Genomic DNA, 13,863 nt, shown 5'->3' with positions numbered 1-13,863 from the left:
ATATTTTTGTCCAAAATTGAAATACTGCTCAAGGCTTAGTGACGTACTTAGGAGAAGTAATTTGGATCCTGAAGCAGACATTCCATTCATTATCTGCATGACATATTACGGGATAAAGTAGGAACGTCCAGAGACAGACCCCCTGGAGTGTAATCGGCTCTACAAGGGCTATTCTCCTGACAGATCTGTGGCTCAGTGACTGTAATATAATAAAAACATCCTCTGTGCCTGACCCAGAGGAAATAAACAGAAATCTTTAACTCCTTCACAGACAGAAAGACCACAGGAATATTTTTGGTTAGCCCTCAGGTGTTTTAAACTGATGACGAGGCCCGGAGTCAGAACCTGAGGGACCCAGGCAAGTAAAAAAATCTGTGTCTACCCAACATTCAGCTTGATTTAAAAATAAATAAATAAACTATATGATTTACTTTACATTTTTTTTAAATCAAACATAAATTATGAAGTAGAGCTGCAGTCTAAATATATGAAACTGACACTTGGGGTGGGAAACGTCCTTTTAATGGTGGTTGCAGTAGGCCCTTTGGTCAATGCCCTCTCCGCCCCGGCCTTATATACCTGCAAATATTGTATGACATCAGAACTCACTGTTTTATAGATGTTACATACAGGAGTTTAAATATATATATTTGATGGTGAGGTGAACAAGCCATCTTAAAGGCGAAACGCGCGTCCCACACTGCACACCAACGGAGGTCTGGTCAGTGCACGTAACCCAGACACCGTATTTATAAACAGCTGACTGACCGCCGCGTCGGTGAAGCTGCTGAGGTGTAGCTTCATGTGTTTACCGGTTCATGCAGACCTAGCACTGTGATTATTGGCAACTTGATTCAACTTGAAGGAGGGTGCCTAACACCAAAATAGTCTGGAAACCCATGTGGATGTAATATCTTATTGCTGAAATACTTACCCTGTTTTACTATATGGTTTCAGCATGAAGTGAGGGTTATACCCTCCCTCCCTTTAACCCTATTCATTCTGCTTCAATATCTGGAGAGTTCTAATGCTCCATTTGAACGTTATCTTAAAGAAATCGCTTATATGAGGAGAGTATATCCATTTGGTGTACAGGTGCTTGTCACTATTTACTTTGTATGTGCATATATGTGATATTGATGCTTGCATTTTGCGCACCTTTTTCAGGATAAATGTTATATTTTTGACAGTCACCAGTACACTAACCTTTAAGAGGGGAGAATATAACACATACAGCATATAGGGGGTGATAATATCCGACTCTTATTATGAAACCCACATGATATAACAACAGATCAATGACTTATGTTTTAATCAGCCAGGACATGGAAAGATGGGTATTTATATAAACGAATAAGAAATGTTGATTCATTTTTACGATTTTGCTGCATGATATAGAAACACAGGAAAATTATTTAAACCTTGAAATATCTCACATATATGATACTTGACCTTAGCATAAGCACTGAGATTTATTCCGATACAAATAAAGTACACTTGTGCAATACTTTTTTTGATTTTGTATTATTTTGAACAAAGCGGACTCCTCATGCGACATAGTCCTACAAACATTATTGCTGCGTATACACCAGGGCATCCAGACTCTCTTAAACAATACTAGACCTACAGCCATACCACACTGGATATGCCCAATCTTGTCTTGGAAGCTATACAGTATTGGGCCTGGTCAGTACTTGGATGGGTGACCACCTAGGAATACCAGGTGTTGTAGGAGTTCTCTGATAAGAGGTGGATTGGGACAGAGTGATCTACACAGCATACTGTTCATATGATAATACTTTAGAGTCTGGTCATCACAGGGTTACATGGAAGTCACTTTCCTACACAATCAATATGATAATATAAATATGGTATTTTTTGATTTTCATTTTCATGCTGCAGGAATTTGACTACCTCGAATAAATTTTCAATATTTTGGCCACACCCACTCAATTTTGTTTTCTCAAGGAGATCTGCATAATTTGAAGGAATACTATTAAAAGTAATTTTTTATGTATTTGAAACTTAAGAGTGCCCCAACAACAAGCCCTTCTTGTTTTCTTTGTTCTTGGTCTGCCTTCTCATCAGCCCACACCTGGACTCTCTCCACAAGGCAGCACTGAGGTGTGGCAAAACTTAGTTTAGTTTAAATACCCTGTGCGGGTGGATCCCTTCAGCCCCACACAGAACCCATGGCTCACTAGCGCCATCTCTGGTGATCCTGTCACAATATATATATATATATATATATATATATATATATATTGTGATAGAAGCACTGGAAAGTTTGAATGGCTTCTATGTGTGTCCCAGATTCCTGTCCTATGTGTTTTGAAACCCCCAGGAGAAGTCTGTTTGAAGAGCTGGAATGGGTCCTGGGGGTGTGGATGCGAGGAGAGGGAGGGCTTCATCCACAGGCCACTCCAGGTGTTGGGCCTTTAAACCTGGTAGCAGGCTCATTGGGGCTTGCACCTGCAAATGGCTTGTATAACCTGGGTTTAGTTGTGGCTGAGTGTCCCACACTTGGGAGAGCAGGCCCGCAGGCTAGCTTGCTCTGAGACACTGTTTTGATACAAACCTGTAAGTACTGTGGACCTGAACTTGTTTAGTGTTCTGTTAGTGAGGGAACCTACTGTCTAGTTAGATATTATTTTGAGATTATACAAATAAAGATTATACAAATAAACCAATAAAATAAACAATAAAAACAAATAAACCAATATTTTTTGGTTTATTTGTTTTTATTGTATCATTTATGCATTTATCACTTTACAAGCACTTTTTGGGCGCTGGTCTCTTTCAATTTTTAATATATATATACGAGAGAGAGAGAGAGAGATTGTGCAGCACTCCAATATTCTACTTTCCTCAGGTCCAGAGGAAAGTGCTGATCTATATATTAAGGCACTGAAACAATGACGAGCATAATGCCTGCCTAAGTGTGAGTTCTTTTACCTGGAGTGCTGCACCATCTCTATCTCTGCATTGTTCCTTTTGTGCAGGCACCCGGTCTGTATCTGCCACCTTCCAGGGAGAGCTGGACTACCCCGATATATATATATATATATATATATATGTGCGTGCGCATGGGGGGTGTCTGACCCCAGCAGGGGTGGATTGGGACGCCGGGCTGGTCCCTTTGTCCCCTTTAAGGGCTGCCGTCCTTTATTTACTGTCACTGCACTACCGCTGTCCGGGCTGCCGCGATCGGAGCTCAGCTCTGATCTGGCAGCTCACTGATGTAAACAAAAAAATGGCAGATGAGGGAGCTGATGTGCATGCCCAGCCGCAGTAGCTCCCCCATAAGCCTTTGTGGAGCCCGCTAGTTGCCACTGATGGCTCCGTCTGCGGCCTGGCCCCTCTCCGGCACCTTCCCTGCACGCACAGCACAGGACTCAGGAGTCGGCACTGACCTTCTGCCAAACCCAGACAAATTTGTAAGTCAGCCAGGTCCCGAGTATGGGCCGGTTCCTTTGGTGGAAGGAAGGAATTCTCTGAAGTGATAGAGTTGGCCACATTGCATGGATCTGAGATTAGAGTTAGACATTTTATATGATTTATATGATATGATATAAAATGTAGGAAAGAATATTAGATATATGATTTGTATAATATAATATAATATGATATGATATACAGTAAGATATGTTGTGTTTATGCTGTGTTACAGGAAGGAATTCTCAGAAGTGGTATCATTGGCTGCAGTGTGAGAATCTGGGATTAGATATCAGATATAAGATTTATATGATATGATATATGCTGTGTTACAGGAAGGAATTCACAGAAGTGGTATCATTGGCTGCAGTGTGAGAATCTGGGATTAGATATCAGATATAAGATTTATATGATATGGTATATGCTGTGTTACAGGAAGGAATTCTCAGAAGTGGTATAATTGGCTGCAGCGTGAGAATCTGGGATTAGATATCAGATATAAGATTTATATGATATGATATATGCTGTGTTACAGGAAGGAATTCTCAGAACTGCTGGAGAAATGCAGCTTGCACAGCGACTCTGAATCTTCCCGGAGCTCTCCCATCATGCACAGCAGTGAGTATGACACCAGACCTTTCAAGAATGTATATGGGGTAATGCATTACCTAATATGCAATATATAGATATTACAAGTCACCAGGGAGTTCTGCAACCATATAAAATATGGATGGGGAACCTCAAGCCCGGGGGCCATATAAGGCCCCCGGAATCATTTGGTTTGGCCCTCTGACCTTTTTCTGCTAGCCCCATCTGGCTAGCCTGGTGCCTAGATTAACACCCTGCAGCTAGAATCTATGCAGCAGTGCCGCCTGGGGCGTCCTTAGGATGCGTCAGTCAGTCACATCACTGCCCTTACAGCTCCCCGAAGCATCCTCAGTTTGCTCCAGGCATTACTGTAATCACGTGCGATTGTGGCGCTCCCCTGTGTGACATCACATGAATGGGGCGTGGCCTGCATCAGGTCCGCAAATATTGTTATATACAGTATATCAAAATGGCCCTCGGCAGAAAAAAGGTTCCCCACCCCTGATATAAAAGCACAAGAACAAAGGTTGTCGTCACAGAACTCCGTATCTGTTGCGTATTTTAATGTCGGGTTGCTTTTTCTAAGTTGTCCTTTATCACCGCAATGAGCAGCGATAAAATCATTATTACTGCATTTTGATAAATGAGCCCCACAGTTCTACTACCTTTAGGATTTAAAATGAAAGAGATTATTTTTGTATAGACTCCCCCTACCGCTTGACTTTCATGTGTAAATCAGTGTTTTAATAAAATTTCAGATGTGTTATTTGTTTGGATCTACTTAAACGTCATATGCAAATGAGAGTCCTGCTTTTGTTCTATATTCTAGAGCAGGGGTTAGCAACCTATTGTTATCACTAATACCGGCTAAAATCTAGTTAATCTCAGTGTGCTGGTTCTACATTTAGATGAAATATCTATCTATCTATCTATCTATCTATCTATCTATCTATCTATCTATCTATCTATCTAGAGAAGTGGTGGAAGTCACCGCCCCCCCTCAGTGCTTTTTCAATAAAGGGATGTCACGCGTCTGTTAAAAAAGGGGCGTGGTCACACAATGGTATTTCCAATTCAAATTACCCCACACAGTAGCACAATCTTGATTCACATTACACCACATAGTAGTGTCCCTTATTCATGTATGACACACAGCAGTGCCCCTTTTACACAATGCCCAAATGTGTGCCCCTTATACAATGCCCACAGCAGTAGTGCCCCTTACCCATACTGCCCATTGTAGTGGTGCCCCGTAGTGGTTCCCCTTATGCAGTGCCAACAGTAGTGGTAGAGCCCCTTATACAGAGCCCCTAGTAGTGGTAGTGCCCCTTATGCAGTGCCCCCAGTAGTAGTAGTTCCCCTTATGCAGTGCCCCCAGTAGTGGTAGTACCCCTTATGTAGAGCCCACAGTCATGGTAGTGCCCCTTAAGCAGTGCCTCCAGGAGTGGTGCCCCTTATGCAGTGCCCCCTATGCAATGCCCCCATTAGTAATCCTCCTGTAATAGTGCCCCCAATAGTAGAGCCCCTTATGCAGTGCCCTCAGCAGTGGTGCCCCTTATGCAAAGCCCCCAGTAGTGGTAGTGCCCCTTATGCAGTACCCACAGTGATAGTGCCCCTTATGCAGAGCCCCCCTAATGCAGTGCCCCAAGGAGTGGTGACGCTTATGCAGTGCCCCCTGTGCAATGCCCCCATTAGTAATCCTCCTGTAATAGAGCCCCTAATAGTAATGCCCCCAATAGTAGTGCCCCCTGAGTAATGCCCCCCGTAATAGTGCCCCCTGAGTAGTCCCCCCAGTAGTAGTGCTCCCTGAGTAATGCCCCCAGTGGTAGTGCCCCTGAGTAGTCCCCCCAGTAGTAGTGCCCCCTGAGTAATGCCCCCAGTGGTAGTGCCCCCTGAGTAGTCCCCCCAGTAGTAGTGCACCCTGAGTAGTAATGCCCCCAGTGGTAGTGCCCCCTGAGTAGTAATGCCCCCAGTGGTAGTGCCCCCTGAGTAGTCCCCCCAGTAGTAGTGCCCCCTGAGTAATGCCCCCAGTGGTAGTGCCCCCTGAGTAGTCCCCCCAGTAGTAGTGCACCCTGAGTAGTAATGCCCCCAGTGGTAGTGCCCCCTGAGTAGTAATGCCCCCAGTGGTAGTGCCCCCTGAGTAGTAATGCCCCCAGTGGTAGTGCCCTCTGAGTAGTAATGCTCGCTATAGTGAAGCCGCTTAAACAAAACAAACCTAATACTTACCTTAAGCCCAGCTCCTGCATCCACTGCCATCTGGTCCGCCTGGCTGCTCCTCTGAACTATGGGAGAGATGTCACGATGTCTGTCCCATAGTGCACTGCGGGAGACGGAAGCCGGAGCTCATGAGTGCGCTCCAGTCTCCGGCTGCCGCTGGCGCTGCGGGGAGGGAGGCAGATGCCCGCTAGTAACAAAATCTCACCGGGCGCCCGGCAAATGGAGCCTCCCTGCGGCACGCGGGCTGAGGTGGGTCTGAGGAGGTGGAACTGGTTCTGTCTCCAAATAGCAGTGACGGAACGCAGTTCTGCCCCATTCTGGGCCACTTTAACCCCTGTATCTATCTATCTATCTATCTATCTATCTATCTATCTATCTCATATCTATCTCTCTATCTATTGTCTGATTTAGAGTTGTACACTATGCCTATATATTTCCGCAAATGAAGCGTATTTTACCACTGCACATGTGTCAAGGTACATTGCTGTAGTCGCGCGCTGCGAGTCTTTATTTGCAGTTTGTGTGACAGGCAGGGAGCGGTTGGGGGAGGTAACGTGGCGTGTCGGTTAAAATCACAGGCGTGTCTTGACTACTTTGGGACGTGTCACATCCAGCATCTGAGAACCCATATGCAGTTACCATGGCTCCGACGTCTCAGTTACGGTGGCCATTCTGAGTGACCATAGACTCACTGAGGAAGTCGATGTTTGCCTGATCTGCGTCCGATGTTGCCTATGTGTACGCAGGGCCCTGTATTATTTAATGATAATGGGACCAACAAATAGACATACTGCATATTTTTAATCCTAGAAATATGTAAGACATTTCAAGCCACACAACTATAAAGGTAGTGAGAACGGTAGTTACAGTACAAAGAGTAGGTGGCAGCCGGCAAGGCCAATTTGCCGACAGAGCTATTAGGTAAATCGGCCGGTTTGGGCTTATTGGTACTGTTTGTTATCTGCAACAGAATAAATAAATAGTTTTTTTCAGTATAAAATATTCCGACCTAAATTTAAGCCTGGAAGTTACATATTGGTCCTAGCTGGTAAATCTTCCTAACTTACATCGAGCCACTTACAACTATCCCGCCTGCTACGTCTACCACCTGTGCTGGGGGTTGCCAACCCTGTTCTAGTGAATCTTTGATGAAAGACTTGGAACTTATTAAATCCTAAAATAATTATTTTTTTTTTACATTTCTACTCTCTTTTTTTTTTTTAACAAATTACACAATAGTATATAAATTAAATTGAGGAGACAGATTTTGAAGCGTTCTGATAGTGTGACATGAAATATGGCATCTGACCCTGTACTTTGGATAGAGTATAAAGATATTTTTGGATCTTTACTTTTTTTGTTATTAATACCCAAACAGCCAAGTGTTTATTTGGTGTTTTGATTACATTTATGTAGAATTATGTAGAGGTAACAGGTCTACTATAAATCTTTTTATCGTTTTTATGTATGATCTAGGCAGATACCTGGAAAGTACCTCCTCCGAGTCCTCATCACGCTCCCAGAGTCCTTTATTACTGAGTCCTGCCAGCTCCCATAGCCAGTTTGGGGGGAGTGCTGGTGTTTCTCCATATTATACTCCAAGGTAAGGTATATACTAAACAATGATACAATGAAAAGGTTTACACTACATAACTATATATTATAATGGTATATATACTAAACAATGATACAATGAAATAGTATACATTATATAAAAATATAATATAATGGTATATAGTATATACTAAACAATGATACAATGAAATGGTATACATTATATAACAATATAATATAATGGTATATATTATACAAAGATACAATACATTGGTATATACTGTACTATATAGTGATATCACTACTATGGACAAAGAAATAAGTAAATTTTCATATGAAAACATAAAAAACAATTACTATTAAACTTTACGAACTTTGGTGAAAATTTAAATTTCAGGGTTTCTGCTTTACTCAAAATAAAACAAGTATTTTAGTTGCAATCCATAAAACAAAGATAAAAATGATAAAGATACGGTATGTCATATGTTTTAGTATGAATTTTAAAGATGTTACAGCATATTTTCCAAGTTAGAATGAATGCCTGATTGAATAGCAAACATATTATGTTAACTCTTAAAATAAAAAGAGTGTCTGTCTTTGCAAATCTCTAAGCACTGGGGCATAATATGGTTGTCAAGCTATTATCTCTAAAGCTGCATACACACACATTTACAACGATTTTGTAAATGAACGATTTTACTAAACGATTTTCGTTCACTTGTTCAAGGGAAAAATGAACGAAAATCGTTTACTAAAATCGTTCATTTACTAAATGTAATGAGCGATTTTTTTGAACTACAAACGATTTTTGTAAGTTCCCTTAATGAAAATCGTTAAGTTGGTCAGTCAGAATGGACGATGAACTACAAACTACAAATGGGAACGCGCATGAACGATAATCGTTCATCGTTATAACTCAGAAACTGAACGATTTTTTGAACGATAACGACGTTGTTATAGTTAAATCGTTAAAAAAATCGTTACGTGTGTATGCACCTTTAAGAGTATAGCTGCATACACACATAAAGATTTTCTGTCCAACCATCCAACTAGTTGATTGGTTGGAATGAAAATCTGGTAACGTATGGGAGTAACTGATGATCAGCAATTTGCTCCTAAATGCCAGAAAACAGATGAAAATGGTCGTCAGACAAGTTTGTTAAATGTTTGATCTAAACAATTTGTTCAAACAACAGTTTTTGTCCATTTTCCGGCGTTTGGGAGCAAATTGCTGATTGTCATTTGCTGTCATACCTTACCAGGTTTTCATTCCAACCAATCAACTAGTTGGATGGTTAGACAGAAAATCTTTACAAGCCTTTAAGAAATTAGCATCCACTCCACCTATGATTGGCAAGTTGCATTACTAAGCTAGCACTAATTAGAATTACCCAGCCAATACTGACAGTGGTGATTCCCACTAGGCACATGAGACACGTTTGCGCGTGTTTCTCCAGCGCTGGATATCACATATGTTTTCTTTAAATATAGTAGGAGAAATTAGTTAGACCAGCAATGTGCTGAAAGTTTTTTTGTGCTTCTAGCCCAAATGCACAGGCCCACAGGTAAAAAAAAAGCTTTCTGGGCCCCCGACAGTATTAAAAAAAACTTTTAAAACTTGCAAAATGCGAGCGCTCGCTCTGAATGAGGGTGTCCGCATGTCAAAATAGATCCGGCCTCCTGGCCGCTCGCTAAGCTGTGGGTTACCACCCACAGCCTTAGCGAGTGAGCATGTTGATAGTCGCGATGGTCGGGACCATCGCGACCATCGGGGCTTGTGACTTGACCCTTGAGGTAGGGTCTTGTCTGCCGCAAGCCCCAGAGAGCTTTTGGCTCTAATAGTGATGTCAGTGGGGCCGCCCACAAACGGCAAGCGTTCGCTTGGGAACGCCTCTGTTCGTGAAACCACCCCACCGCCACGCCTACAAAACGGGGTCAGCTGTCAATCAACATCGACAGCCTCCCCTGTTGTAGTGATCCCCGGAGCGAGAGAATTTCTCTCTCTCCGGGGCTTGCGCACGTGCAGTGCGGCCACTGTGCGTGCGCACAGCCAAATATCAACCCGCTTGCGAGCGCTCAAGCACTTGCGAGCGGGTCTGAATGAGACCCTCACTCTCCTCCAGAGTCCATCTCACTGTCCAGTCCACTCCACTCCAGAAGGCAGCACTAGTCGATCACCCAGCAGCAGTCAGCACAGCACACGCCGACGCCAAGTTCAGGCAGGCCGCTGGCAGCAGGACAGTCTCACTGACTCTGCCTTGCAGCAGCCAGCTGAGCCAGGGCAGGGCACCGAGTACTCACACCGGTCCAGGGGCAGTGACACTACCACAGGCAGACCACGGGTAGTGTACCCTGTTACCCGGTTGTTAATCGCCGATTTGCCGCCTCAGTGACCAGTCAGTGCACCCCCATTTCTCTCTCCTGTGTCACAAGCCTAGTATTGGTAAGAAGGGGGAATCAAGCAACCAGCAGGTGACCTTATAAGCTCCCTATAAAATATATCCAGGCCATGTGACCAGGGGGGCAGCTCTAGTAGGGATGATCACTAAAAAAAAAACAGCAGCACATTTCACCTGCTTGGTGCTCAGATCCATAAAGAGAGGGACACCCAGCAGTACAGTATGAGTGGCAGAGAGCAATACCATAGATCAGTCAGTCAAAGGACAGGGATGACCATTGGTTGGCGAAACCATCGGTGGTCACCCATTGCATAGTTGTTTACCATCGACAGCCACTTGCAATATCACCATCGATGGTAACCATCGATGATAACCACACAGATGGCCATCCCTACCTCTATAGGCAGCGGGTGGGCGGGTAGCAGCTGTTGAGGGAGCGGGCTGGTATGGGGCTGACATCATGCCCGCTCAGTCTCACAGCCTGCCATCCGCACTGCGTTCTAACAGCGCTGCCGTCTAAATTCATCACGCAGCAGCTGCTGCACAATTCAATTAGGACCACTGCTCGCAATTCAATCCTGTCAATTCCGGGATTGTAAGTGCCCAATATCGCCATTTTTGGCCTCAAATCCCAGGATCCCACTAATTATAATGTATGTGACTCTCAAGAAAGATTTACACGATAAACATGACAGCCAGGTGACAATGTGCAGTGCTCAGCATGTATTAGGACACACGGCCCGTATAACAACTGACAATGGGGGAGATGTACTAAGCCTTGCAGAGATAAAGTTCCAACCAATCAATTCTTAACTGCCATGTTACAGGCTGTGTTTGAAAAATGACAGTTAGGAGGTGATTGATTGGTACTTTATCTCCATCCACTTTATACTCAGTGACTCAACTATCCAGAATATTTCCATACTTAAGTCTACCGGCCTGGGACTGGCAATCAGCGGAGGTTCCAATCGCCAGGAAGGGCCAATGGTCTATGTACAGGAGGTGTTACCGGATGGAGACTGCTACCGGGTAAGTGTGCCAGCGACACTAGTAGCAGGCCCATAACCATTGATTCCATCAACTAAGGACCTGTGTGACCTTTTACAGGACGGACGGCTACGACCGGGAGATCAGCTGGTGTCTATCAACAAAGACTCACTGATTGGAGTCACCAACGAGGAAGCCAAACGGATTCTGACCAGATGCAGGTTCAGGTGAGCATCTGGAACGTATCTCCATGTCACTAACATACAAATAACAGAATTATTCCATCTGCCTTTCTGGAGATATTTTACTTATCAGTTGGGGAGATTTTCTAAGCTTTGGAGAGAGAGAAAATACCAACTAATCAGCTACTAAGTGTCATTTTTCAAACACGGCCTGTAATGTGACAGGAGCCGATTGGCTGGTACTTTATCTCCCTCCAGTGCTTAGTCCATCACCTCCAAAGAAAAGATCCACCCAAACTGTAGTTTTGGCTAGAAGTAGAATATTAACTAGATAAAAGGGTTTATTACTTACCAGGGGTGTATCTAGGGATCCGAGTGCCCCTGGCAGTGTAATGGACTGGCGCCCCCTTCCCCTCATAATTTCAGGCACTGCCCCCAGTAGTAGTCCCCCCTATGCAGTGCTCCCAGTAGTAGTCCCCACTATGCATTGCCCCCAGTAGTAATCCCCCTATGCTGCATTGCCCCCAGTAGTAATAGCTCCTATACAGCATTGCCCCCAATAGTAGTCCCCCCTATACAGTGCCCCCAATAGTAGTCCCCCCCTATACAGTGCCCCCAGTAGCGGCCACCCCCTCCACATAAAGTGGCCCCAGTAGCGCCCCCCAATACAGTGCCCCAGTAGTAGTACCCCCTCTACAGTGCTCCCAGTAGTAGTCTCCCGTATAAAGTGCCCCCAGTAGCGGCCACCCCCCTCCATAAAGTGGTCCCAGTAGCATCGCCCCTATACAGTGCCCCCAATAGCGGCCACCACCCGATAAAGTGCACCCTGTAGCGGCCATCCCCTATACAGTCCCCCCCCTGTGCCAGGCTTACACACACACACACAGAAAAAACAACTTACCTGAATCCACACTCCTGCCGATGACCACCGCTGTCCTCTCCTCCGGGCCCGCTCTCGCTCTGCACTATGGGATGGGAGAGACGTCATGACGTCTCTCCCATCACCAGCTGCGGGGGGAGCCAGAAGACGGAGCTCATGAGTGAGCTCCAGCCAGCTCCCTCCGTGGACGCAGCAGCCAATGAGAGTCTGCCTGATTCTTATTGGCTAGCTGCTATAACAAACATACAGCTGCCGATAGCGGCTGTGTGTTTGTTACTGTGTAGGGCAGACCGCTCTCACTGCGGTCTGCCCTACACTTGTGGGGCGCGGGGGACTAGCGGTGGGTGCGGTGCAAGGCACCGGCTGCACCGCCGCTATTCCTGGCCTGATTCCACCCCTTGGCTGCTGGTGGCACTGCCGGATGGCGCCCCCCTTTGGCTGGCGCCCCTGGCGAGCACCATCCTGGCCAATGGGTAGATACGCCCCTGTTACTTACTGTACCAGCAAAGGGATCTTCTTCAGATCTGGCAGGTTTCCTGGTGCTTCTATTGGTCAGGAGCTGCTCTTCTAAAACAATATATTGTGTTTTCTATTGAAAATGTATTTCATCCCTTATTTTCAAAGCTATATAAATTGAGAGTTAAAAAAAGGTTAATTGCATATGTGCAAGCAATGCAGATGTCAGCCCCATTGTGATATTTCTGCATGGCTAGTTATGAGGGATAAGCGCAACAACATGGCGGCATTGGGGGGTGTAAAATATAGCCTCTCGCTGCTCCTACAGTAATAATTTATATTTTATGTGGTAGAAGATATTTACATTTCCAGATAATATTATTATAGTCAGCTGTCTGGGGTGTATTAGACCCATAAGCAGCTGCACAAAGACAGTTAGGGGTAAATTTACTAAGATGGTAGTTCTGTTTAATAAGTGATGTTGCCCATAGCAACCAATCAGATTCTACTTCTCATTTATCTAGCACCTAGAAGATAATACCTGGAATCTGATTGGTTGTTATGGACAACTTAACTTCTTAATAGAACTCCCGTCTTAGCAAATTTACCCCTAAGTGTATATTTGCGCAGAATGAAATGCGCTACATATCCACATTATTTGCTGTTGATAAATGACCCTTTCTTGGTGGTGGCTCTTGAGGAAGCCTTCACAGCCTGCATACTCTATTTCATCAGGGAGATTCCAGAATAGATTAATACAATTCTTATTGTGATAGAAGAAACTATAACATGTCAAATTTAGATAGGGATTTATATATAACCTTGGGGCCTTGACGTTACAACGGGCTGCTATTAAATTCTTTAAACTTTTCATCTTTCTTCTAAGACAGGACAGCTGCACCGATGTGTCCTTTATCCCAAACACAGGGCGTATTCCTGGTGTCTCCAGTGCCAATAGCTCTAGTTCCTTGCAGCACAGGATTCTGGGAAACGGTCTGGCCTCCTGCAGACTAAAAGTCCACGTCCGGTCTCCAGAGGTGAGATAATAAACCCTCTTAAAATGTAATAACTTGAACAGCACTGCTGGAGCTGCCTTTATTGAAGCACTGACTCACCAATTACAACAGTTGTAGTGCTGACATTCCACCGGCATTGGCGTTTGCAC

The 13,863-nt window shown here is 44.4% G+C and overlaps 1 protein-coding gene across 4 annotated transcripts in view; it reads left to right on the top strand.

The window, feature by feature from the left end:
- The window catches only part of LOC148505539 (syntaxin-binding protein 4-like), a 164,560-nt gene that overhangs the window by 121,720 nt on the left and 28,977 nt on the right, over positions 1-13,863 (top strand). For all 4 annotated transcript variants that reach the window (XR_015869886.1, XM_088448177.1, XM_088448179.1 and 1 more), the window contains exons 6-10: positions 3,971-4,053; positions 7,717-7,843; positions 11,090-11,222; positions 11,301-11,407; positions 13,585-13,735. Coding sequence is in view for 3 of the 4 variants with exons in the window: in XM_088448177.1 (XP_088304303.1) it covers positions 3,971-4,053; positions 7,717-7,843; positions 11,090-11,222; positions 11,301-11,407; positions 13,585-13,735 (601 nt within the window). In the remaining variant the exon portion in view is untranslated. The remainder of the gene's footprint in view (positions 1-3,970; positions 4,054-7,716; positions 7,844-11,089; positions 11,223-11,300; positions 11,408-13,584; positions 13,736-13,863) is intronic.

Source organism: Taudactylus pleione, unplaced genomic scaffold (assembly GCF_031769625.1).
Source record: "Taudactylus pleione unplaced genomic scaffold, aTauple2 ptg000451l, whole genome shotgun sequence".
Lineage (NCBI taxonomy): Eukaryota > Metazoa > Chordata > Amphibia > Anura > Myobatrachidae > Taudactylus > Taudactylus pleione.
The sequence above is the reverse complement of the archived record's forward strand: the minus strand, read 5'-3'. Positions and strand labels throughout refer to the sequence as shown.